The 24854-nt window shown below is 42.9% G+C and overlaps 1 protein-coding gene and 1 long non-coding RNA gene across 3 annotated transcripts in view; one reads left to right on the forward strand and one right to left on the reverse strand.

Annotated features, from left to right (window-relative positions):
• The window catches only part of sez6l2 (seizure related 6 homolog (mouse)-like 2), a 162655-nt gene that overhangs the window by 114250 nt on the left and 23551 nt on the right, over positions 1-24854 (forward strand). For both annotated transcript variants that reach the window (XM_045714905.1, XM_014192147.2), the window contains exons 9-13: positions 19976-20139; positions 20442-20636; positions 20794-20932; positions 21488-21684; positions 22095-22289. In XM_045714905.1, the coding sequence (XP_045570861.1) occupies positions 19976-20139; positions 20442-20636; positions 20794-20932; positions 21488-21684; positions 22095-22289 (890 nt within the window). The remainder of the gene's footprint in view (positions 1-19975; positions 20140-20441; positions 20637-20793; positions 20933-21487; positions 21685-22094; positions 22290-24854) is intronic.
• LOC123741660 (uncharacterized) lies at positions 6317-7785 on the reverse strand. Its single transcript, XR_006769149.1, has 2 exons — positions 7385-7785; positions 6317-6758 (listed from the first exon to the last, which is right to left on the reverse strand). It is a non-coding gene; the product is annotated as an uncharacterized lncRNA (long non-coding RNA).

Genomic DNA, 24854 nt, shown 5'->3' on the forward strand with positions numbered 1-24854 from the left:
TTTAATCTGGTTACTACTCCTGCCCAGTAACTAGAATATGCATATAATTATTGGCTTTGGATAGAAAACACCCTAAAGTTTCTAAAACTGTTTGAATGGTGTCTGTGAGTATAACAGAACTCATATGGCAGGCAAAAACCTGAGAAGATTTCATGCAGGAAGTGGCCTGTCTGACAAGGTGTCGTTCTTCTTGTCTCTGTTTATTGAAGAGTGAGGATCTTAGCTGTCCCGTGACACTTCCTACGGCTGCCATAGGCTCTCAGAAGGCGTCAAAACGCTGAATCATGGCTTTGCAGGCTCTGGCTGAAACAAAGTAGCGCGTTTGGGTAGTGGCTGGTTACAGTACTGTGAGACTCAGGCTCGTGCCCGCGTCGACCGAAAGCTTTGTTTTCTTTCCTCTGTTTAGCTAAATGGACATTCCCGGTCGGAATATTATCGCTTTTTTACGAGAAAAATGGCATAAAAATGGATTTTAAACAGCGGTTGACATGCTTCGAAGTACGGTAATGGAATATTTAGATTTTTTTTGTCACGAATTGCGCCATGCGCGCGACCCTGATTTACCATTTCGGATAGTGTCTGGGACGCACGAACAAAACGCCGCTATTCGGATATAACGATGGATTATTTTGGACCAAACCAACATTTGTTATTGAAGTAGCAGTCCTGGGAGTGCATTCTGACGAAGACAACAAAAGGTAATCAAACTTTTATAATAGTAAATCTGATATTGGTGAGTGCTAAACTTGCCGGGTGTCTAAATAGCTAGCCCGTGATGGCTGGGCTATGTACTTAGAATATTGCAAAATGTGCTTTCACCAAAAAGCTATTTTAAAATCGGACATATCGAGTGCATAGAGGAGTTCTGTATCTATAATTCTTAAAATAATTGTTATGCTTTTTGTGAACGTTTATCGTGAGTAATTTAGTAAATTGTTAGCAAATTCCCCGGAAGTTTGCGGGGGGTATGCTAGTTCTGAACGTCACATGCTAATGTAAAAAGCTGTTTTTTGATATAAATATGAACTTGATTGAACAAAACATGCATGTATTGTATAACATAATGTCCTAGGTGTGTCATCTGATGAAGATCATCAAAGGTGAGTGCTGCTTTTAGCTGTCTTCTGGGTTTTTGTGACATTATATGCTAGCTTGAAAAATGGGTGTCTGATTATTTCTGGCTTGGTACTCTGCTGACATAATCTAATTTTTTGCTTTCGCTGTAAAGCCTTTTTGAAATCGGACAGTGTGGTTAGATAAAGGATAGTCTTGTCTTTAAAATGCTGTGAAATAGTCATATGCTTGAAAAATTGAAGTTTTTGTATTTTTGAGGAATATGTAATTCACGCCACGCCTATCATTGGATATTGGAGCAGGTGTTCCACTAGCGGAACGTCTAGATGTAAGAGGTTAAACAAATCAAAATGTGTTTTATATTTGAGATTCTTCAAATAGCCACCATTTGCCTTGATGACAGCTTTGCACACTCTTGGCATTCTCTCAACCAGCTTCACCTGGAATGCTTTTCCAAAAGTTTTGAAGGAGGTCCCATATATGCTGAACACTTGTTGGCTGCTTTTCCTTCACTCTGCGGTCTGACTCATCCCAAACCATCTCAATTTGGTTGAGGATGGAGGATTGTGGAGGTCCAGGTCATCTGATGCAGCACTCCATCACTCTCCTTCTCAGTAAAATAGCCCTTACACAGCCTGGAAGTGTGTTGGGTCATTGTTCTGTTGAAAACAAATTATAGTCCTACTAATCTCTAACCAGATGGGATGGCGTATCGCTGCAGAATGCTGTGGTAGCCATGCTGGTTAAGTGTGCCTTGAATTCTAAATAAATCACAGACAGTGTCACCAGAAAAGCACTCCCACACCATAACACCTCCTCCTCTATGCTTTACGGTGGGAAATGCACATGTGGAGATCATCCATTCACCCACACCGCGTCTCACAAAGACACAGCGGTTGGAACCAAACATCTCAAATTTGGACTCCAGACCAAAGGACAAATTTCCACCGGTCTAATGTCCATTGCTCGTGTTTCTTGGCCCAAGCAAGTCTTTTCTTATTATTGGTTTCCTTTAGTAATGTTTTCTTTGTAGCAATTCAAACATTAAGGCCTGATTCACACAGTCTCCTCTGAACAGTTGATGTTGAGATGTGTCTGTTACTTGAACTTTGTGAAGCATTTATTTGGGCTGCAATTTCTGAGGCTGATAACTCTAATTAGGGATAGGCGTCCCGTCAACAGGACAGTTGTAAATCATGCAGCGCTGTGTGTCACGATCGCAGATTGTAGAGAAACAACAAATGTCAGTACATATAGTGTCTTATATCGGCTGCAAGCTTAAATTATTGTTAATATAACTGCATTGTCCAATTTACAGTAGCTATTACTGCGAAAAAATGCCATGCTATTGTTTGAGGAGAGCTCCTAACAACAAAACTATTTTTTCACCGCGATAGGTTTGAGAAATTCATCTCTGAAGGTGAAATGTGTACTTACATTCTGAAATCTTGCTCTGATTTATTATCCAAAGGGTCCCCGAGATAACATGAAGTGTCGTTTTGTTAGATAAAATCCTTTTTCATATCCTAAAAAGGTCCATATAGCATGCACAATCAATTTTGTATTTCCACTCGTTGTATTTGCAAAGAAAGGAATCTGTGAAAATCTAACCCTAAATGTTGTTTCAACCAGTCAAATCACGTTCGTATTTATTCCTCAGAAATCCTAGAATGTAACCAGACTTCACTATATCATTAGGAGTGTAGTATATCCTATAGGACACCAAATTTGGTCAGAGAGCGATGCCTTCATGTCGCGCCGATGACGTGGGCGGTCTTCACTTGATTGACTGTAACTTTGTCAAATAAGCACCAATCGCAAAATGTTGCTGCTAACCTTGTGCAACAGCAAGCATTTTCCTTTTGGACAAAAATTATAAAAATATGGAGAGTTATGAAGTTATGAAAACTGGGTGTTTTGCAAATGTTGAACTTATAATATGGCTAATAATACTGGAAAAGCTAAATCAAAGTCCAAGTATACAGATTTGACGATATTGTTGCAGAAAAATGTAATGTGAATATAAATGTCTCCTTCACGATTTGCCCAAATATACCTGGGTGACTTCACACTAAATGTCATGTAGTTTGCTCATACTTCAAGTTATCCGCCTGAAACCTTACACATACACTGCTGCCATCTTGCGGACACCATCGGAATTACAACCAGAGTGATGGCTAGATTTGGGACCTTTCATTTGCATTTCAAAGATGGTTGTTTTTTTCTTTGTATTTTCTTCTACCAGATCTATTGTGTTGTATTCTCATACATTCAATTCACATTTCCACAAACTTCAAAGTGTTTCCTTTCAAATGGTACCAAGAATATGCATATCCTTGCTTCAGGGCCTGAGCTATAGGCAGTCAGATTTGGGTATGACATTTTAGGCGAAAATTGAAAAAAAGGGGGCTATCCCTTATCCTCTGCAGCAGAGGTAACTCTGGGTCTTCCATTCCTGTGGCGGTCCTCATGAGAGCCAGTTCCATCAAAGCGCTTGATTGTTTTTGCAACTGCACTTGAAGAAAGTTCTTGAAATGTTCCATTTTGACTGACCTTCATGTCTCGAATTAATGATGGACTGTGATTTCTTTTTGCTTATTTGAGCTGTTCTTACCATACTATGGACTTGGTCTTTTACTAAATAGGGCTATCTTCTGTATACCCCCACTATCTTGTCACAACACAACTGTTTGGCTCGAACGCATTTATAAGGAAAGAAATTACACAAATGAACTTTTAAGAAGGTACACCTGTTAATTGAAATGCATTCCAGGTGAATACCTCATGAAGCTGGTTGAGAGATTACCAAGAGTGTGCAAAGCTGTCAAGGCAAAGGGTGGCTATTGGAGGAATCTCAAATATAAAATATATTTTGATTTGTTTAACTCTTTTTTTGTTACTACATGATTCCATATGTGTTATTTCATAGTTTTGATGTCTTCACTATTATTCTACAATGTAGAAATTAGTAAAAAAATTAAGAAAAACCCTTGAATGAGTAGGTGTTCTAAAACATTTGACCGGTACTGTAAGTATTCAGACCCTTTACTATGAGACTCGAAATTGAGCTGAGGTGCTTCCTGTTTCCATTGATCATCCTTGAGATGTTTCTACAACTTCATTGGAGTCCACCTGTGGTAAATTCAATTGATTAGACATGATTTGGAAAGGCACACACTTGTCTATGTAAGGTCCCACTGTTGACAGTGCATATCAGAGTAAATACCAGGCCATGAGGTCGAAGGAATTATCCATAGAGCGGATTGTGTCGAGGCACAGATCTGGGGAAGGGTACCAAAAAATGTCCGCAGTATTGAAGGTCCCCAAGAAAACGGTGGCCTCCATCATTCTTAAATGGAAGAAGTTTGGATCCACCAAGACTCTTCCTAGAGCTGGCCACCCGGCCACACTGAGCAATTGGGGGAAAAGGGCCTTGGCCAGGGAGGTGACCTAGAACCCGATGGTCACTCTGACAGAGCTCCAGAGTTCCTCTGTGGAGATGGGAGAACCTTCCAGAAGGAAAATCATCTCAGCAGCACTCCATCAATCAGGACTTTATGGTAGAGTGGACAGGCAGAAGCCACTCCTCAGTAAAAGGCGCATGACAGCCCACTTGGAGTTTGCCAAAAGGCACCTAAAGACTCTCAGACCATGAGAAACAAGATTTTCTGGTCTGATGAAACCAAGATTGAACTTCACATCTGGAAGAAACATGGCACCATCCCTACGGTGAAGCGTGGTGGTGGCAGACTCATGCTGTGGGGATGTTTTTCAGCGGCAGGGACTGTGAGACTACCAGGATCGAGGCAAAGACAAATGGAGCAAAGTACAGAGAGATCCTTGATGAAAACCTGCTGTAGACCTCTTAGGATCTGAGACTGGGGTGAAGGTTCACCTTCCAACAGGACAACGACCCTAAGCACACAGCCAAGACAACGCAGGATTGGCTTTGGGACAAGTCTCTAAATGTCCTTGAGTGTCCCAGCCAGAGCCCAAACTTAAACCCGATCAAACATCTCTGGAGAGACCTGAACATAGCTGTGCAGCAACTCTCCCCATCCAACCTGACAGAGCTTGAGAGGATCTGCAGTGAAGAATGGGAGAAACTCCCCAAATACAGGTGTGCCAAGCTTGTAGCGTCATACCCAATAAGACTTGAGGCTGTAATCGTTGGCAAAGGTGATTCAACAAAATTGCTGATTAAATGGTCTGAATACTTATGCACATTTAATATCAGCTGGGGAGGGTTTGGCCGGCAGGGATGTCCTTGTCCCATTGCGCACTAGCGACTTCTGTGGCAGGCCAGGCACAGTGCACGCTGACACGGTCGCCAGGTGTACAGTGTTTCCTCCAACACATTGGTTCAGCTGGCTTCTGGGTTAAGTGGGCATTGTGTCAAGAAGCAGTGCGACTTGGTTCGGTTGTGTTTCGGAGGACACACGGCTCTCGACCTTCACCTCTCCCGAGTCCGTACGGGAGTTGCAGCGATGAGACAAGACTGTTGCTACCAATTGGATACCACAAAATTGGGGAGAAAAAGGGGTAAAAAATATGAAAATAAATAAATAGATTGAGGGAAAAAACTATTTAATCAATTTTAGAATAAGACTGCAACCTAACAAAATGTGGAAAAAGTCTGTATACTTTCCAAAGGCACTGTACTCCTCCACATGTATTTTGATACTGTTCAAGTGCAACCATGAGTTGTTTTATGTGTTTTTGTCTATCCTCAAGGGCTCCCTCTAATTCCTGATTTAGGTTTTGACTATTTTCTAGCGCAATAGCCAATTCCTGCTTCTGTTCATCTAATCTATGTGCACGCCCTTCGGATATCCCCAGTTTTTAATTAATTGCCTCGTTCTTGTCTACTGCATTTTACATCGCAGGTCTCTATTTTTCTCTTTTTCCATATTCACCCACTGCTGATAAAATGCCATGGTTAGGATGCCTGCATCTTGTGGTCTGGACCATTCCAGTATTCCACACTACGATTGCATCCACACACTCTTGACTGGTTTTAAACTTCCCATCTACGAGATAATGTGTGCCAATTTTGTCCAATTTGGAATATTTTCCCACCATTTATTTGGTTATTTGTGCTGGTCATATGCCTTTTTTAGTGTATCTAATGCTTTGGTAACATTGTCCCCTTCTACCCCTCCCACTCCGGGAGTCTCCTGGACTCTAGAAGCCATATGTTATTTTTGTCACGCTGTATAATGATAGGAGACAGGCGCAGGAATACGTAATAGTTTTTTTTATTTCTCCACCCAAAATAAAGTATGTCATGAAAATGATGGGGACGAAGCCCAAAACAAACACGTACTGTATATATATATAACACAGGGATGTAACCCAAATAAAAGAGTGAGGTGTAAACCTCTAACCTAAAACCTCTAGTGCACAAACACGTAGCATGAAAGCCGATACAACAGAGCACAGGTACTCACAAGACCAATGGACAAGGACGATGGGGAACAGAGGGCACATATATACACATACTAATCAGGGGGAATGGGATCCAGGTGTGCGTAATCAGACAAGACAGTCTGCGGTTGGTGGTAATGAATCCAGTTTAGTGACGTCTAGAAGGCCGGTGACGTAGACCTCCGGAGCTGGTGAACGGAATGAGCAGCATTACCAGGGGATCCGTGACAATTATTGACTCGATGTCACCCCCCAATCTGTTAAGAAGTAACAACTTAGCATGTGATTGGGTTTTAGTCCAATTTCTCAACATAAAATACCACTGTTCCCAACACTCCTCATTACCAAAATTACTCACGGTTGTTCTCCTATTTCCACCTAATCTGTCATGGTTCTCTGCCCCAATATGGCATGGACCAACCTCTCTCTTTATTGCTACAGTTACTACAAACGAATCATGTCAAACATTCATACACACACACACCCTACAGCCTCACAGCCACCTCGGCTGGGCTTTCACCCCCCTTATGTGTCTAGAAGGAAATCAACCCCACCCAGGATTTACCCCCTAGAATTTACCCTCCGCAGGGACTACCCTGCTCAGTGCTTACCTTCCGGGACATACCCTATACTTTATGGTGCTCGCAGGAACCAACCCACTCGGGATTTACCCCCTAGGACTTACCCTCCGCAGGGACTACCCTGCTCAGGCTTACCTTCCTGGACTTACCACATACCATGAATCTACAACCAGTCGTTATATAATGAGACTACTGAATGAGCTCAGGCTTTCAAGGTCTGTGTCATATTATTGTTCAGCCTACGACTTTCATCTCCACAAGATGTCAGAATGATCGGTAACAGGTGTAGGAACTGTGCTTACCTTGATTCGGACTCTCCGGTTCTACTGTAAATCGTGGTGAATCCTGCCAACAACACCAACTGTCATCTGCAGAATCTAACAGACTAGTCAAAGCTCAAACCAAATTTATTCACCCAATGGGTCAAACAGCTGAAAAGACAGCAACAGGTTTCCACCAGCACAAGTATTTATACCCTACTATTAGGCGCATTCTCCTCCTTGCACATCTAGACAGCCAATACAACTCTGTTGCAAGGCAGGAAGTTATGTGATGTGTGTAATAAAACTGTTCCTTCTCACTTCATCTGACCTGACCTGACCTTGGCTACATTCCTCACTAATCCACAGCTATCCAGCCTTATCAGTGACCACAACCAAGTGATTGCCTTTTCCCTCACTCAGTAACTTTCCAGACCGCTAGTTTTTATCCACCCTCCATTGACCCCACCATATACATGTAATCATTAACTTCTAGTATTTCAAGCTAGAATCCAATACTGGTGACTAGCCTAAGCTGGTCACTATGAAAACCAGCATCAAGTCACATCGTGCTGGCTTGCAAAGTGATGTTTAATTCATATTGGAATACAGCCAGGGTGGGGATAACCAACAATTTGGAACTTTTCTTCACCCACAATCTACATTCAAAAGGACTGCCATGATTAAAAATAATAATAAATGAGACTACCCAAACCCTCTAAACTGGAACAACTATTTCAGTAACGGGTGCAAGAAGTCCTACTAACAGATTGGATTAGTTTCGAAAAACGTATGTTATTTATTTTTGAGTAAAATAAGATTAATTAATCAATCAATGCAAAAACAAAAACAAATTAATAAGATATTGAAACAAATAATTTAAAAACTCAACTGCAATAGAGCATGCTGGGAAACATGATAATGATGGGCATGGTCAGACCAGTTTTACCAGCTAAACCATGTTGGACCAGCATAGAACAGCATGAACCAGCTTGGTAACCACCATACCAGTGTCCAAAACACAGTGAAGGCTGGTCACCAGTGTCCAAAACACAGTGAAGGCTGGTCACCAGCTAGACCATTCTGGTAAACCAGCATAAACTGCTAGACCATATGCTGGTCAGACCATCTTGACCAACTAGACCACAAAACAAAACATTTCAAAATTTGGTTGTGCATCAGCAGTTTTTCTCTTGTCGTTATATATGACATTTTTTTCTTGTGAATTTTGCTATTTTGCCTCATGACTCCTGCATGCTTTTTTGACGACAAACTGTCTTTACCCAGCCGTGGGACAGACAATGTTTGTTCCCACACTCGGGACTCTCTATTGGTTACACTGACATTTGGGCTCCCATCCTATTCTAACCACCTCTCGCCGGCTTTGTATTCATGTTACCTGATGACATTTCTGTACAATATGATCTTGTTGCCATCAAATGCACATTCAGATATCATAAATCAGCACTACAGAGCTCTCCCTGTCCTCTGCTGTGCCTTGATTGTATTACTGTTGATGATATCTGGAAATGTGCATGTACACCCTGGCCCATCTGAGCTCTTTAATCACCACTTCATTAAGTCAGGATTCCTATTTGACTTAGCAATGCCTCCCTGCGTATCCAACATTTCCTCACCACCGCTTCTAATACGACTATCCCCGATGCATCTCCCTCTTTTCCCCCTGCCCCGCTACAAAGTATCTCCCTAAAGGCAGTCACTGAGTCCAAGGTGCTAAAGGAGCTCCTGAAACTTGACCCCAAAAAAACATCTGGGTCAGATGGTTTAGACCCTTCTTTAAGGTTGCTGCCCCTATCATCGGCAAGCCTATCTCCAACCTCTTTAACCTGTTTCTCCTTTCTGGGGAGGTTCCCATTGCTTGGAAGGCAGCCATGGTTCATCCTTTATTTAATGGGGGAGATCAAGCTGATCCTAACTGTTATAGGCTTATTTTTATTTTGCCCTGTTTATCAAAAGTGTTGGAAAACTTGTCAATAATCAACTGATTGGCTGTCTTGATGTCTGTAGTATTATCTCTGGTATGCAATCTGGTTTCCACTCAGGTTATGAATGCACCACTGCAACCTTAAAGGTTCTCAATGATGTTACCATTGCCCTTGATTCTAAGCAATATTGTGCTGCTATTTTTATTGACTTGGCCAAAGCTTTTGATACGGTAGGCCATTCCATTCTTGTGGGCCGGCTAAGGAGTGTTGGTGTCTCTGACTGTTTTTGGCCTGGTTTGCTAACTACCTCTCTCAAAGAGTGCAGTGTATAAAGTCAGAAAATCTGCTGTCTCAGCCACTGCCTGTAACCAAGGGAGTACCCCAAGGCTTGATCCTAGACCCCACGCTCTTCTCAATTTACATCAACAACATAGCTCAGGCAGTAGGAAGCTCTCTCATCCATTTATTTGCAGATTATACAATCTTATACTTATACAATCTTAGCTTGTCCATTCCCGGATTTTGTGTTAAATGCTCTACAACAAAGCTTTCTTAGTGTCCAACAAGCTTTTTCTACCCTTAACCTTGTTCTGAATACCTCAAAAACAAAGGTCATGTGGTTTGGTAAGAACAATGCCCCTCTCCCCACAGGTGTGATTACTACCTCTGAGGGTTTAGAGCTTGAGGTAGTCACCTCACCCAAGTAGTATGGCTAGACGGTACGCTGTCCTTTTCTCAGCACTTATCAAAGCTGCAGGCTAATGTTAAATCTAGACTTGGTTTCCTCTATCGTAATCGCTCCTCTTTCACCCCACCTGCCAAACTAACCCTGATTCAGATGACCATCCTACCCATGCTAGATTACAGAGACATAATTTACAGATTGGCAGGTAAGGGTGCTCTCGAGCGGCTAGATGTTCTTTACCATTCGGCCATCAGATTTTCCACCAATGCTCCTTATAGGACACATCACTGCACTCTATACTCTGTAAACTGGTCATCTCTGTATACCCATCACAAGACCCACTGGTTGACGCTTATTTATAAAACCCTCTTAGTTCTCACTCCCCACTATCTGAGATATCTACTGCAGACCTCATCCTCCACATACAGCACCAGTTCTGCCAGTCACATTCTGTTAAAGGTCCCCAAAGCACACACATCCATGGGTCGCTCGTCTTTTCAGTTCGCTGCAGCGAGCGACTGGAACGAGCTGCAACAAACACTGAAACTGGACAGTTTTATCTCCATCTCTTCATTCAAAGACTCAATCATGGACACGCTTACTGACAGTTGTGGCTGCTTCGCATGATGTATTGTTGTCTCTACCTTCTTGCCCTTTGTGCTGTTATCTGTGCCATAATGTTTGTACCTTGTTTTGTGTTGCTACAATGTTGTGTAGATACCATGTTGTTGTCATGTTGTGTTGCTACCATGCTGTGTTGTCATGTGTTGTCCTCGGTCTCTCTTTATGTAGTGTTGTGTTGTCTTTCTTGTTGTCATGTGTGTTTTGTCCTATATTTATATATTTCTTTTTAATTTTTAATCCCAGCCCCCGTCCTGCAGGAAGCCTTTTGTCTTTTGGTAGGCCGTCATTGTAAATAATAATTTGTTCTTAACTGACTTGCCTAGTTCAATAAAGGTTAAATAAATATGTCAGTCACTGACATTCACTCAATTAGCCATGTCAGCTAACAATTTTTTGATTGTTAAGTTTGTCTAGCCAGCTATCTAAACTTGTTGAATGCTGACCAGGCATGCAGGGCACGTGCCCAGGGGCCCTGACCTGCAGGGGGGCCCCATTGATTGTATTGATGCATTCAGATATCATATTGACATGGCATAAGTCATGGAAAATTTTGTAGAATTGTAGGAAATTAGTTATAAAAAGTGAACATTTTCTCTCTGCCCCGTGGCAAAATGTGTAGAAGTGCAACAAAAACTGCTTTAACACTGCAGAATTTCTGTAAGCCCCATGACAAAATGTGTAGAATTGCCAGAAATATACTTTAAAAATGTTCACTCCACCGTCAAGACGGGGCCAGTACAATGTTTTGCCTGCGAGGTGGTGGGGCCACCCAAGCAAATCTCGCTTAGGGCCCCCAAAAAGCTAGGGCCCTTGCTTCTGGTATATTGCATTTAGTTACGAGAGTTAAGTAGTCTAACTGCACAGATAGATTGATTGCACAAATCAGTTGACTGCATGTGTGGGTATAGATGTGGGTACGCCACTTATTTTGTGGCCCCCATCAAAGTTGTCCATTCCTGAGCTAGACCATGCTGATCAGACCAGCTTGACCACCTAGACCATGCTGGTCAGACCAGCTTGACCAGCCTCTGACCAGCCCTGACCAGTTAAAGACCAGCATGGACCAGCATAAAACAGCATGGACCTGCTTGAAATGTATACTGGTCTATGCTGTTTTTTTCTCAGCAGGGTTGTTTGAAAACGGTGCAAGATGTATAAAATATGTTCAAATACCCTGTGTAAATAAGCTCTATGAGAGTTACTCTCTCGTGGACAGACTACATAAACATAAATTGTACCATAGATCTGTCATGATACAACAGGATGAGTGAGATAATGAGCAGCATTAGTTCCAGTGGTTTGGACATGCCTGTAACTTGCAAAGACTGAGGATGGAGCTCTTCGTTCTAATTCCGGTCCTCATTCTACCTCTTCTCTTACTGTATGGACCCAGAACTTAATCGAGCATCTGACCAAGAATTTAGTTCTGGGTTAAGAGATTATATTCAAGTTAACAGTCCAACTATGAGAATGCCACAGTTTATTTAGTGATCACAGAGAGTTTCTACAGCACCAACTTGCGAGTTGGTCATCTCCCGCTTTTACAGTGTATGTGCAGCCAGGATCCATACAGAGAGCAAGGCCTCTGCTTTCTCTTTGTTTGCCGTACTGGTGTGTGCTTGTTTCGGGAGGCGGGGTTAGGGCTGTATTTGCGAACCTGAAGCTCATAGCAAACTTGTAAATTATTTTCAAGAAGAGAGACACTGAAGCCCAGCTAGCCTGTTTCAAATGGAGGTCGCTAACAAACGTTTTCAACGCTGCAGGAACTGTGTTGGTGGGAGTGTTGCCGCCGTGTTGTCTCTCCACAGCCGACTGGCCGGTGCCCTGCAGTGATTCCTCCCTGAAGGGGTTTCCACCTTCCCTGGAGAATAGAGTTAGTAGGATGCTTTTGGATGACTTAGTGGATGTTCCTATTCTTGACCCTACTAAGCAGCCATGGAGGCATGTCACTCGCCGTGGAAGTTGAAAGCAGCAGCCTTTGGCAATAGGGGCCTCCTTGGCAGTGGTAAGCCCGGACCAGATACATACTTCAAACAGCTTCATCACCCTGGATCAAAAGGTTCGGGCGCCTTCGTCCCTGGGGACTTCCACTTCGAGATCAGATGCGGAGGTACCTGCATCTTCATCCTATGTTCTGTCTCCCTCTCTGGTGGTGTCTACCTCGGTTTCAGATCTTCAGAGCTCCCACCTTCATTGGGCCATGAGGATGTCTGGGCGAAAGAAAGTCCGGACCTCCTCAGCCATTTCACCAGCTTTCATCATCGGTAGCTCTATGGTGAGAAACATCTCGGTTCCCGGGGAAAAAACCTTGTGCTATCCCAGAGCATGAGTACAGGACATTACGAGGCTCTCTCCTACCATTCTCCGACAGCTGTTGGGGGCTGATGCTGTCGTAGTCCATGTTGGGTTAAATGACATTAGCTCGGGAACTGCTAAAATGGATTTTGAAGAACTGATTCTGGCTCTGAAAGATTCCAAAAAGCGGCCAGTTATTTCAGGCCCGGTGCCATCACAGGGCCACGGCTGTGAAAGATTCAGCAGGCTACTGGCATTACACATCTGGCTAAAATACTACTGTAGATCTGTTGCATAGCTTTTATAGATAACTTTGACACCTTTTGGAAACAGAAGATGCTCTACAGGAATGACAGAGTCCATCCAAATCATCTTGGCTCCTGGATCCTGCCCACGGATTTCAAGGCTGCATTGAGACAATGACATATCAGTAACTAAGCCCTGCTCAGATAATCCCTACCATTGTGTTGCTGAGTTGTCGTAGTGTTCCTGCAAATGTGCATTGTCCCAGGGGCGTTGGCAATCATAATATGAATAACCTAATTTATGTCCTTCTAACTCCCCTCAATGCCTCTGTCAACCCTACAGCTATCATGAACCTGAGTTATACTGTTAGCACTGAGGCGGATTGCACTAGTAGGAAGTCCACTATGTGCAGCTCACCTTGCATTATCAGCTCAAACATAAATATCACTGTCATATCTACCACTGATAAGCCTCCCAGTAAAGCAATAAAACAATCAAGAATTCCAGAAAAGTGCTAAAAATAGCCCACATTAAACTGGTACCTTCAGACTAGTCTTGTGAGGTTTATGGGCATCCAAGGGCAACACAACCGACAAGTACACTTCTTTTCAAAAGTTAGGGGTCACTTGTTTTTGAAAGAAAAGCACATTTTTTTGTCCATTAAAATAACATAATGTATTATGTTGTAAATGACTATTGTAGCTGGAAACGGCTGATTTTTTATGGAATATCTACATAGGTGTACAGAGGCCCATTATCAGCAACCATCACTCCTGTGTTCCAATGGCACATTGAGTTGGCTAATCCAAGTTTATAATTTTAAAAGGCTAATTGATCATTAGAAAACCCTTTTGTAATTATGTTAGCACAGCTGAAAACTGTTGTACTGATTAAAGAAGCAATAAAACTTGCCTTCTTTAGACTAGTTGAGTATCTGGAGCATTTGTGGGTTCGATTACAGGCTCAAAATGGCCAGAAACAAAGAACTTTCTTCTGAAACTCGTCAGTCTATTCTTGTTCTGAGAAATGAAGGCTATTCCATGTGAGAAATTGCCAAGAAACTGAAAATCTCGTACAACACTGTGTACTACTCCCTTCACAGAACAGCGCAAACTGGCTCTAACCAGAATAGAAAGAGGCCAAACCGTTCGGATGCTACATACATTTTTTTATTATGTGAATTAGCATTCTCCTACCCAATAATAGCAAAGCACCCTTTACTGGCCCAAACAGCCGACTAATCAGCTTGTTACCCACCCTTAGTACATTTTTTGAAAAAATTGTGTTTGACTAGATACAATTATTATTTTTTATTTTTTTTATTTCACCTTTATTTAACCAGGTAGGCTAGTTGAGAACAAGTTCTCATTTACAACTGCGACCTGGCCAAGATAAAGCAAAGCAGTTAGACAAATACAACAACAAAGAGTTACACATGGAATAAACAAACATATAGTCAATAATACAGGAGAAAAAGTCTATATACAGTGTGTGCAAATGAGGTAAGATAAGGGAGGTAAGGCAATAAATAGGCCATGGTGGCAAAGTAATTACAATATCCCAATTAAACACTGGAGTGATAAATGTGCAGAAGATGAATGTGCAAGTAGAGATACTAGGGTGCAAAGGAGCAAGATAAATAAATAAATACAATATGGGGATGAGGTAGTTGGATGGGCTATTTACAGATGGGCTATGTACAGGTGCAGTGATCTGTGAGCTGCTCTGACAGCTGGTGCTTAAAGCTAGTGAGAGTGATATAAGTCTCCAGTTTCAGTGATTTTTGCAGTTCGTTCCAGTCATTGGCAGCAGAGAACTGGAAGGAAAGGCGACCAAAGGAGGAATTGGCTTTGGGAGTGACCAGTGAGATATACCTGCTGGAGCACATGCTACGGGTGGGTGCTGCTATGGTGACCAGTGAGCTGAGATAAGGCGGGGCTTTACCTAGCAAAGACTTGTAGATGACCTGGAGCCAGTGGGTTTGACGACGAGTACGAAGCGAGCGCCAGCCAACAAGAGCGTACAGGTCGCAGTGGTGGGTAGTATATGGGGCTTTGGTGACAAAACAGATGGCACTGTGATAGACTGCATCCAATTTGTTGAGTAGAGTGTTGGAGGCTATTTTGTAAATGACATCGCCGAAGTCGAGGATCGGTAGGATAGCCAGTTTGGCAGCATGAGTGAAGGATGCTTTGTTGTGAAATAGGAAGCCGATACTAGATTTAATTTTGGATTGGAGATGCTTAATGTGAGTCTGGAAGGAGAGTTTACAGTCTAGCCAGACACCTAGGTATTTGTAGTTGTCCACATATTCTAAGTCAGAACCGTCCAGAGTAGTGATGCTGGACGGGCAGGCGGGCAGTTGCGGGCAGCGATCGGTTGAAGAGCATGCATTTCATTTTACTTGCATTTAAGAGCAGTTGGAGTCTACGGAAGGAGAGTTGTATGGCATTGAAGCTCGTCTGGAGTGTAGTTAACACAGTGTCCAAAGAAGGGCCAGATGTATACAGAATGGTGTCGTCTGCGTAGAGGTGGATCAGAGAATCACCAGCAGCAAGAGCGACATCATTGATGTATACAGAGAAGTCGGCCCAAGAATTGAACCCTGTGGCACCCCCATAGAGACTGCCAGAGGTCCGGACAACGGGCCCTCCGATTTGACACACTGAACTCTATCAGAGAAGTAGTTGGTGAACCAGGCTAGGCAGTAATTTGAGAAACCAAGGCTGTTGAGGCTGCCGATAAGAATGTGGTGATTGACAGAGTCGAAAGCCTTGGCCAGGTCGTTGAATACGGCTGCACAGTAATGTCTCTTATTGATGGTGGTTATGATATCGTTTAGGACCTTGAGCGTGGCTGAGGTGCACCCATGACCAGCTCTGAAACCAGATTGCATAGCGGAGAAGGTACGGTGGGATTCGAAATGGTCGGTAATCTGTTTGTTAACTTGGCTTTCGAAGACCTTAGAAAGGCAGGGTAGGATAGATATAGGTCTGTAGCAGTTTGGGTCTAGAGTGTCTCCCCCTTTGAAGAGGGGATGATCGCGGCAGCTTTCCAATCTTTAGGAATCTCAGACGATACAAAAGAGAGGTTGAACAGGCTAGTAATAGGGGTTGCAACAATTTCGGCAGATCATTTCATAAAGAGAGGGTCCAGATTGTCGAGCAGGGGTCCAGATTTTGCAGCTCTTTAAGAACATCAGCTATCTGGATATGGGTGAAGGAGAAATGGGGGAGGCTTGGGCGAGTTGCTGTGGGGGGTTCAGGGCAGTTGACCGGGGTAGGGGTAGCCAGGTGGAAAGCATGGCCAGCCATAGAAAAATGCTTATTGAAATTCTCAATTATAGTGGATTTATCGGTGGTGACAGTGTTTCCTAGCCTCAGTGCAGTGAGTGGGCAGTTGGGAGGAGGTGCTCTTATTCTCCATGAACTTTACAGTGTCCCAGAACTTTTTTGAGTTTGTGCTACAGGATGCAAATTTCTGTTTGAAAAAGCTAGCCTTAGCTTTCCTAACTGCCTGTGTATATTGGTTCTTGACTTCCCTAAAAAGTTGCATATCACGGGGGCTATTCGATGCTAATGCAGTACGCCACAGGATGTTTTTGTGCTGGTCAAGGGCAGTCAGGTCTGGAGAGAACCAAGGGCTATATCTGTTCCTGGTTCACATTTTTTGAATGGGGCATGCTTATTTAAGATGGTGAGGAAGGCACTTTTAAAGAATAACGAGGCATCCTCTACTGACAGGATGAGGTCAATATCCTTCCAGGATAGCCGGGCCAGGTCGATTAGAAAGGCCTGCTCGCTGAAGTGTTTCAGGGAGCGTTTGACAGTGATGTGTGGAGGTCGTTTGACCGTAGACCCATTACGGATGCAGGCAATGAGGCAGTGTTCGCTGAGATCTTGGTGGAAAACAGCAGAGGTGTATTTGGAGGGCAAGTTGGCATCTTTGAGGGTGCCCGTGTTTATGGATTTGGGGTTGTACCTGGTAGGTTCATTGTTAATTTGTGTGAGATTGAGGGCATCAAGCTTAGATTGTAGGATGGCCGGGGTGTTAAGCATGTCCCAGTTTAGGTCACCTCGCAGCACGAGCTCTGAAGATAGATGGGGGCAATCAATTCACATATGGTGTCCAGGGCACAGCTGGGGGCAGAGGGTGGTCTATAGCAAGGGGCAATGGTGAGAGACTTGTTTCTGGAAAGGTGGATTTTTAAAAGTAGAAGCTCGAATTGTTTGGGTACAGACCTGGATAGTAAGACAGAACTCTGCAGGCTATCCCTGTAGTAGATTGCAACTCCGCCCCCTTTGGCAGTTCTATCTTGTCGGAAAATGTTATAGTTAGGGATGGAATTTTCTGGGTTTTTGATGGTCTCCCTAAGCCAGGATTAAGACACGGCAAGGACATCCAGGTTGGCAGAGTGTGCTAATGCAGTGAATTAAACAAACTTAGGGAGGAGGCTTCTAATGTTAACATGCATGTTACCATGGCTTTTACAGTTACAGAAGTCAACAAATGAGAACACCTGGGGAATAGGAGTGGAGCTAGGCACTGCAGGGCCTGGATTAACCTCTACATCACCAGAGGAACAGAGGAGGAGTAGGATAAGGGTATGGCTAAAGGCTATAAGAACTGGTCGTCTAGTACGTTCGGAACAGAGAGTAAAAGGAGCAGGTTTCTGGGCGCGATAGAATAGATTCAAGGCATAATGTACAGACAAAGGTATGGTAGGATGTGAATACATTGGAGGTAAACCTAGGCATTGAGTGATGATGAGAGAGATATTGTCTCTAGAAACATTTAAACCAGCTGATGTCACCGCATGTATGGGAGGTGGAACTAAAGGGTTGGCTAAGGCATATTGAGCAGGGCTAGAGGCTCTACAGTGAAATAAGACAATAATCACTAATCAGAACAGCAATGGACAAGGCATATTGACATTAGGGAGAGGCATGCGTAGCCGAGTGATCATAGGGGTCCAGTGAGTAGTTAGGCTGGCTGTAGACACGGCGATTCAGCCAGCTACCAGGCCGGGGCTAGCAAGCTAGCAGAAGGGCCTTAGAGTGACGTCGTGACGGAAGAAGTCTGTTATAGCCTCCTCGTGCGGAGCCTCCTCGTGCGGTTACGTCGATAGACCAGTCGTGATGGATTAGTAGGGTTCCGTGTAGCAAAGGAGTCCAGTCCAATTGGCAAAATAGGTATAGTGGCACAATAAATTGGCCGATGGATCTCTTCAGCTAACAGTCCAATATGCTCTAGACAGCTAGCGGGCTGCGACTAGCAGGCTAGCAGATGGGCAATGGTGGGACGTCACGACGGAGGGGCCTGTTGGGAAAAAAAACTATGTGCTACCACAATGCTATTTCACAGTAAACAAATTAACAACTGCACATTTATAGGGAAGGGCATTCAACATGTGCGGGACTTACACAAATGACTGATGATTTGCTGAGAGAAATTGATAATAAAACGTTTGTGGGATCTGTTTTATTAGACTTCAATGCAGCTTTTGACATTATTGATCATAATCTGCTGCTGGAAAAACATATATGTTATGGCTTTACATCCACTGCTATATTGTGGATCAAGTGTTACCTGTCTAACAGAACATGGGGATGTTCTTTAATGGAAGCCTACCCAACATAATCCAGTTAGAGTCAGGCATTCCCCAGAGCAGCTGTCTAGGACCCTTACTTTTTGAAATCTTTACTAATGGCCTGCCACTAGCTGTGCGTAAAGAATGTGTGTCTATGTATGCTGATGACCCAACACTATACACATCAGTTATCACAGCACGTGAAATCACTGCAACACTTAACAAAGAGCTGCTGTCAGTTTCAGAATGGGTGGCAAGAAATAAGTTAGTCCTAAATATTTCAAAAACTAAAAGTATTATATTTGGGACACATACACTAAACCTGGTCAAAACATATTGATGCAACAGTAGCTAAGATGGGGAGAGGTCTGTCCATAATAAAGCGCTACTCTGCCTTCTTAAGAACGCTATCAACAAGGCAGGTCCTACAGGCCCTAGTTCTGTCGCACCTTGACTACTGTCCAGTCGTGTAGTCAGGCGCCACAAAGAGGGACGTCAGAAAATTACAACTGGCCCAGAACAGGGCAGCACGCCTGGCCCTTAAATTTACACGGACAGCTAACAGTAATAATATGCATGTCAATCTCTCCTGGTTCAAAGTAGAGGAGAGATTGACTTCATCAGTACTTGTATTTGTGAGAAGTATTGACATGTTGAATGCACTGAATGCTGTCTGTTCAAACTACTAGCACACAGCTCAGACACCCATGCATTCCCCACAAGACATGCCACCAGAGGTCTCGCACAGTCCCCAAGTCCAGAACAGACTATGGGAGGCACACAGTACTACAAAGAGCGATGACTACATGGAACTCTATTCCACATCGCGTAACTCATGCAAGCAGTAAAATCTGATTTAAAAAATATATAAAAATACACCTTGTGGAACATCGGGGACTGTGAAGACACTTGCACAGGCAGACACATGCATACACGCACGATAACATACGCACAACACACACACACGTACACATATTTTCTGTTGTAGATATGTGGTAGTAGAGTAGTGTCCTTGGCAGCGGCTAATGGGGATCCATAATAAATACAAATAAAATTATTAAACGTCTTGAAGTAATAACCTCTCTCCACTCTTCTTTTCTCCCTTTTAACTTTCTTTCCTTTCTATCGTCTTTCCTCCCTGCCCGCTATTCTTCCTCCCTTTGCCCTCCATTCCCCCCTTTCTCCCCATCTTCCGCCTCTCTACTCTTCTTTCTTTCCCTTTATCCTTTCTTCTCCCTCTTTGTCAGGCTGATTGTGCGCAGCGGAAACAACTCCATGTCTCCGCTGCTCTTTGACTCAGACCTGGATGATGTTCCAGAGCGTGGCATCGTGAGCGAGGGCTCCATACTCTACCTGGAGCTCACAGCCGACTCCTCTTCCATCCCATTACTGCTAGCTCTGCGCTATGAGGGTGAGACCTTAAAATGCTCCCAGCATCAGTACACACAGTTTCTCTTGTCTCTTTTTCACTCTTATTTGTAATTGACTGTGATATGACTGTACAATACAGACACTGCTGCTTGCTTTAGTTTAGGGCTGTCCCCGACAAAAACATTTTGGGGGTCGACCGAGAGTCGTTGTGTTCTTTCGACCAATAGATTGGTCTTTTCTCTACTTTAATTAATCTTATATTATGCACTTATCCTACTTCTCTCCTTTTCTCTCCTCATATTCACACGTGCACACTGTTTTATCTCTCTCGCTCTCTCTCAGCCTTTGACGGGGAACACTGTTATGAGCCCTACTTGCCCCATGGGAATTTCAGCAGCAGTGACATCACCTTTCCGTTGGGCACCACAGTCACCTTCTCCTGCTCCCCAGGCTTTGTCATGGAGCAGGGCTCTGGGGTCATTGAGTGTGTGGACCAAAGCGATCCACACTGGAATGAGAGCGAGCCTGTGTGTAAAGGTAATACTATTGAATATTACCACTACATTATGATAATTTGTTTATAAAGCCCCTTTCATTCACTAAACTAAAAACTAAAGACAATAATACAAGTTATGTTACAATAACTTTTTTCCTGTGCTACTACCTCACACCCTCTCTTCCCACCCCCTCTCAGCTTTGTGTGGGGGAGAGTTGACCGATCCCTCCAGTACTGTTCTATCCCCCGATTGGCCACAGAGCTACTCCAAGGGGCAGGACTGTGTGTGGCAGATCCATGGCAATGAGGAGAAGCGCATCGAACTGGACATCCAGATGTGAGTTTGGCCTCACCAACACCCAACAGGCATAATTTTGGTCTTTGAAGCTGTGGTTGAAGCATTTGGGAGAAGGAATTGTTCTCCTTTAATTTTCCCATGCCTCTTTTGCTTCTGAAACCTCACTGCATAACATGAGCGCTCCCTTTGCATAGTTTTTTTCCCCCACTACACAAGAGGTATATGATGGAGGTATAACTCAAAATAAGCATGTTTATGTTTCAGAAACGTGCATGTTTTGTTAGGAATATACTTGAGGTATAAAATGTAGGTCGAACAATGTGAGCCTTGCGTTTCGCTGCTTCACTGATGGCTACTTCCGTGGCTGGTGTAGCACATCTTTTTGATTATAATGGCTGGATTTCAACTGTGACTGACAGACATAAAAAAAAACTGATGTGATGCTTCCAGTGAAGTTTTTATTGTAAGGATTAGAAATGACAATGTTTGTGAGAAGCTACATTTTATGATGACATTTTATGATTCCATTCGAAGTGACATTGTGATTTAACGTGAAAGTTGTTTTCCTCTCCATGTATTTTGTCGCTCTCAAAGTTTGAATATCCGCCACAACGACGTTCTCACCATATTCGATGGTCACGACCTCATGTCCCATGTGATTGGCCAGTACCTGGGGTCACGAGAGCGTTTCCAGGTCGTGTCAGGTGGTTCTGAGGTCACTATTCAGTTCCAGAGTGACCCTGACGACTCCTCCTTTATTCTCAGCCAGGGGTTCCTTATTCACTACCGTGGTACGTACACATACAGGACTTATTGGCCTCACCAACACCCACAGGCATTTGGCCGAAGCAAACCTACACAGAAAATTGTCCAAAACTAAGAAACAAAAACTATTAAAAAAAAAAAAAGAAATTATAACATAACTCAAACGGAAGGAGTTTGCATTTTGGCGTTTTGCATTTTGATTTCCCATACATGACATCACACAAATACAAAATCTACATTTTCCTGGCGTGTATTCAGTGAAGCAAAATGTTAATAACTTTGTAGATATAATATGAACAGACAATACGATTACGTATTCTACCTCAATTGTGTGTTCTACATGATATATTTCAATCTGAATGTTCTGAAACATTATATCCTCCTGAACAAGTACCTGGTTTATCCTACATCTAATGACATCTTCTTTTTTATCCAGAGGTAGAGCCTAATGACACCTGCCCTGCCCTCCCTCAAATCGAATTTGGCTGGATTAGCTCCTCCCACACCTCTCCCGTGAGGGGAAGTGTGTTGACCTATCAGTGCCAGCCGGGGTATGACATCAGTGGCTCTGACATCATCACTTGCCAATGGGATCTTTCCTGGAGCAACAGCCCACCCACCTGCATCAAAGGTGAGCTAAAGTGCGTTCCTGCCCGACTAAGTTGGCATGATCTGGCATGTGTCAGCATGCCAGATCATATATTATAGCAATCTGGTGCCCAACAGCACAGTCAATGTGGCATGCAATCATTGGTTGATGCAATGCAACACCTGAGTAGGGGAACACAACTCTATACTTCCAACAACACTTCGGATGTGTTTGAGAGCATCAATTTTACTCTGTTGCACATCACCGACTGAGCATACTAGCTGATTTACAAATCACTTTACATCTTAGAAGTTGAGTAAGGCCTAGATTCAATCAGATTGAGCGTTAACTGGCAATAGCCAACACCCGCATAGCTGATGTTTTGGTGGTGTCGGAGGTGGAACTGCATTGGAGCTTTCAAATCAGTGAGCAGCTGCTCTTGATCATTGTCACAAAGCCACACCCGTCTCACTCGCGTTAAAAGTTCAGAACGAGAAAGTGTAGGCTATATAGAAATAATGACGCTCAAATTAAAAATCATTGAACTAAATAATGAGGATTTCTCTCAGCCTAATCAAGGTGTAGATTACATATCATATTCCAGTGTTCGACCTTGTAAGCAAGGCTACATGGGATTTATCTTAATGCGACTCTGGGCAGCCAATGGCAATGTCCGCTTTAGGTAGAATACCAGGAGCCGTTTGTAGATTTGACAGCTCTAACGCAGTTCCACCTCCGACACTGCCAAAACAACCACTATGCAGATGTTGGCTAAATTGAATAGAGCCTTTGAAGATTGCAGAATTAGGTTGCTGTTAAACATTATGATTGGTTTCATATTATTCCAATTAAAAGTCCCAATTTGACATATCACTTTACATATATACGTTTTGGGAGAAATTTACATTTCATCAGAATTTGACCCAAGTCATGTTGGAAAAGTGTTCGGAAAAGTGACGTCGAGAGAATAACACACGAGTGAATACACAGCAGGAGTAAAGCCACTGTCCACATAAGACGGTAAAGACCAACATCATACCGAGCCCTCTTTTCTTTTTTTTTTTTTTAATTGGCACTGATTAAAACCAACTTACCATCTGAGCATATCCTCTGATTTCTTTATTCTGTATCAGCAAAAAATTGGTTTATCATTTACACGGTGTGCAGGCTTTTAACATAGCCCTTTTTACACCCCTGCTGGTTTACCCCTACTAGCTAACCACTAGCAGCCTTGAAACACATAACTTATTAGCAGTTCATCACATCAGCATTTCTCATGCTTTTACACAAAATCCAGAAACTTTTACCATCATAATAGACATTGAACGTTTATAACCTAAACTCTGCATAATTGTATGGCACGTTAGAGTGCATGAAGTCATATTATTTTACTGTCAGCCGTTGTTGCCATTAATGCTAGTTTGACCACCAGAGGGCATCTTTGAAAAGCGAAGTTATTGAAATGGCATGGAGCTGTAGGCTAAGAGTCCTGTTTACTGTAGCTGTTATAGCATAACTTACTTATTGGCATACAGGCATACTTCAATATACAGTATATCATTCATTCATTTGTGCATGTCATCACACAGCATACAAGTCATCCATGTCTTTAAATACAGTCAAGCATTTTAGTTATAAAACGAAATAACAAAGGGAGCCTTGAATAATTAAACAATGAAAAAATCGCAACATGTCGGCTAAAGCAATTGAATTCACAAATGCATTTGGCTGTTTTTAATATTGGCTGTACTAGAGACTTTAAAACCTTTTTTTGTAGAAAGGTTGCTTAATTGATTAATATTATGGTGTTTCTATTCCAAGAAAAGCGGAAATGCATTTTACAGTAGCCTCAGGGTTTCCGTAAGAAAAGAATGGCGCTGTACCATGTGATCGGTCGGGAGTAGACCTAGGCTACTAAGTGACTGCGAGTGAAGAGCAAAATAATCTTAACATTTCCACACCCTAATTGTAGACTAACCAATACCCAAACGGAGTATGTGAAAATAAAAATCTGATTGATTTATCAAGACCAGTCCCCATGCTTGTCTCAAAGCAGCGTGAAACGGAAATAGTTGCTTCAAATCCTATTATAACAATTGGATGACTTTGGGTGTTTCAGTAAGCAACAATTTGTTGCCTTCATTAGCCTACTTAATTCCATTATTTATGTCATTCAGTGATATTCATTCCCATAGTAATTCATTATGGATCCATCCAGATGTGGTTAGAAAACAGTGCATTTGGTGGGCTATGCAAAGAGATGGGAGAAGTGACATGCCTCCCATACATCCATTAATATACTGCTCAAAAAAATAAAGGGAACACTTAAACAACACAATGTAACTCCAAGTCAATCACACTTCTGTGAAATCAAACTGTCCACTTAGGAAGCAACACTGATTGACAATACATTTCACATGCTGTTGTGCAAATGGAATAGACAACAGGTGGAAATTGTAAGCAATTAGCAAGACACCCCCAATAAAGGAGTGGTTCTGCAGGTGGTAACCACAGACCACTTCTCAGTTCCTATGCTTCCTGGCTGATGTTTTGGTCACTTTTGAATGCTGGCGGTGCTTTCACTTTAGTGGTAGCATGAGACGGAGT

This window comes from Salmo salar, chromosome ssa03 (genome assembly GCF_905237065.1).
Source record: "Salmo salar chromosome ssa03, Ssal_v3.1, whole genome shotgun sequence".
Classification (NCBI taxonomy): Eukaryota; Metazoa; Chordata; class Actinopteri; order Salmoniformes; family Salmonidae; genus Salmo; species Salmo salar.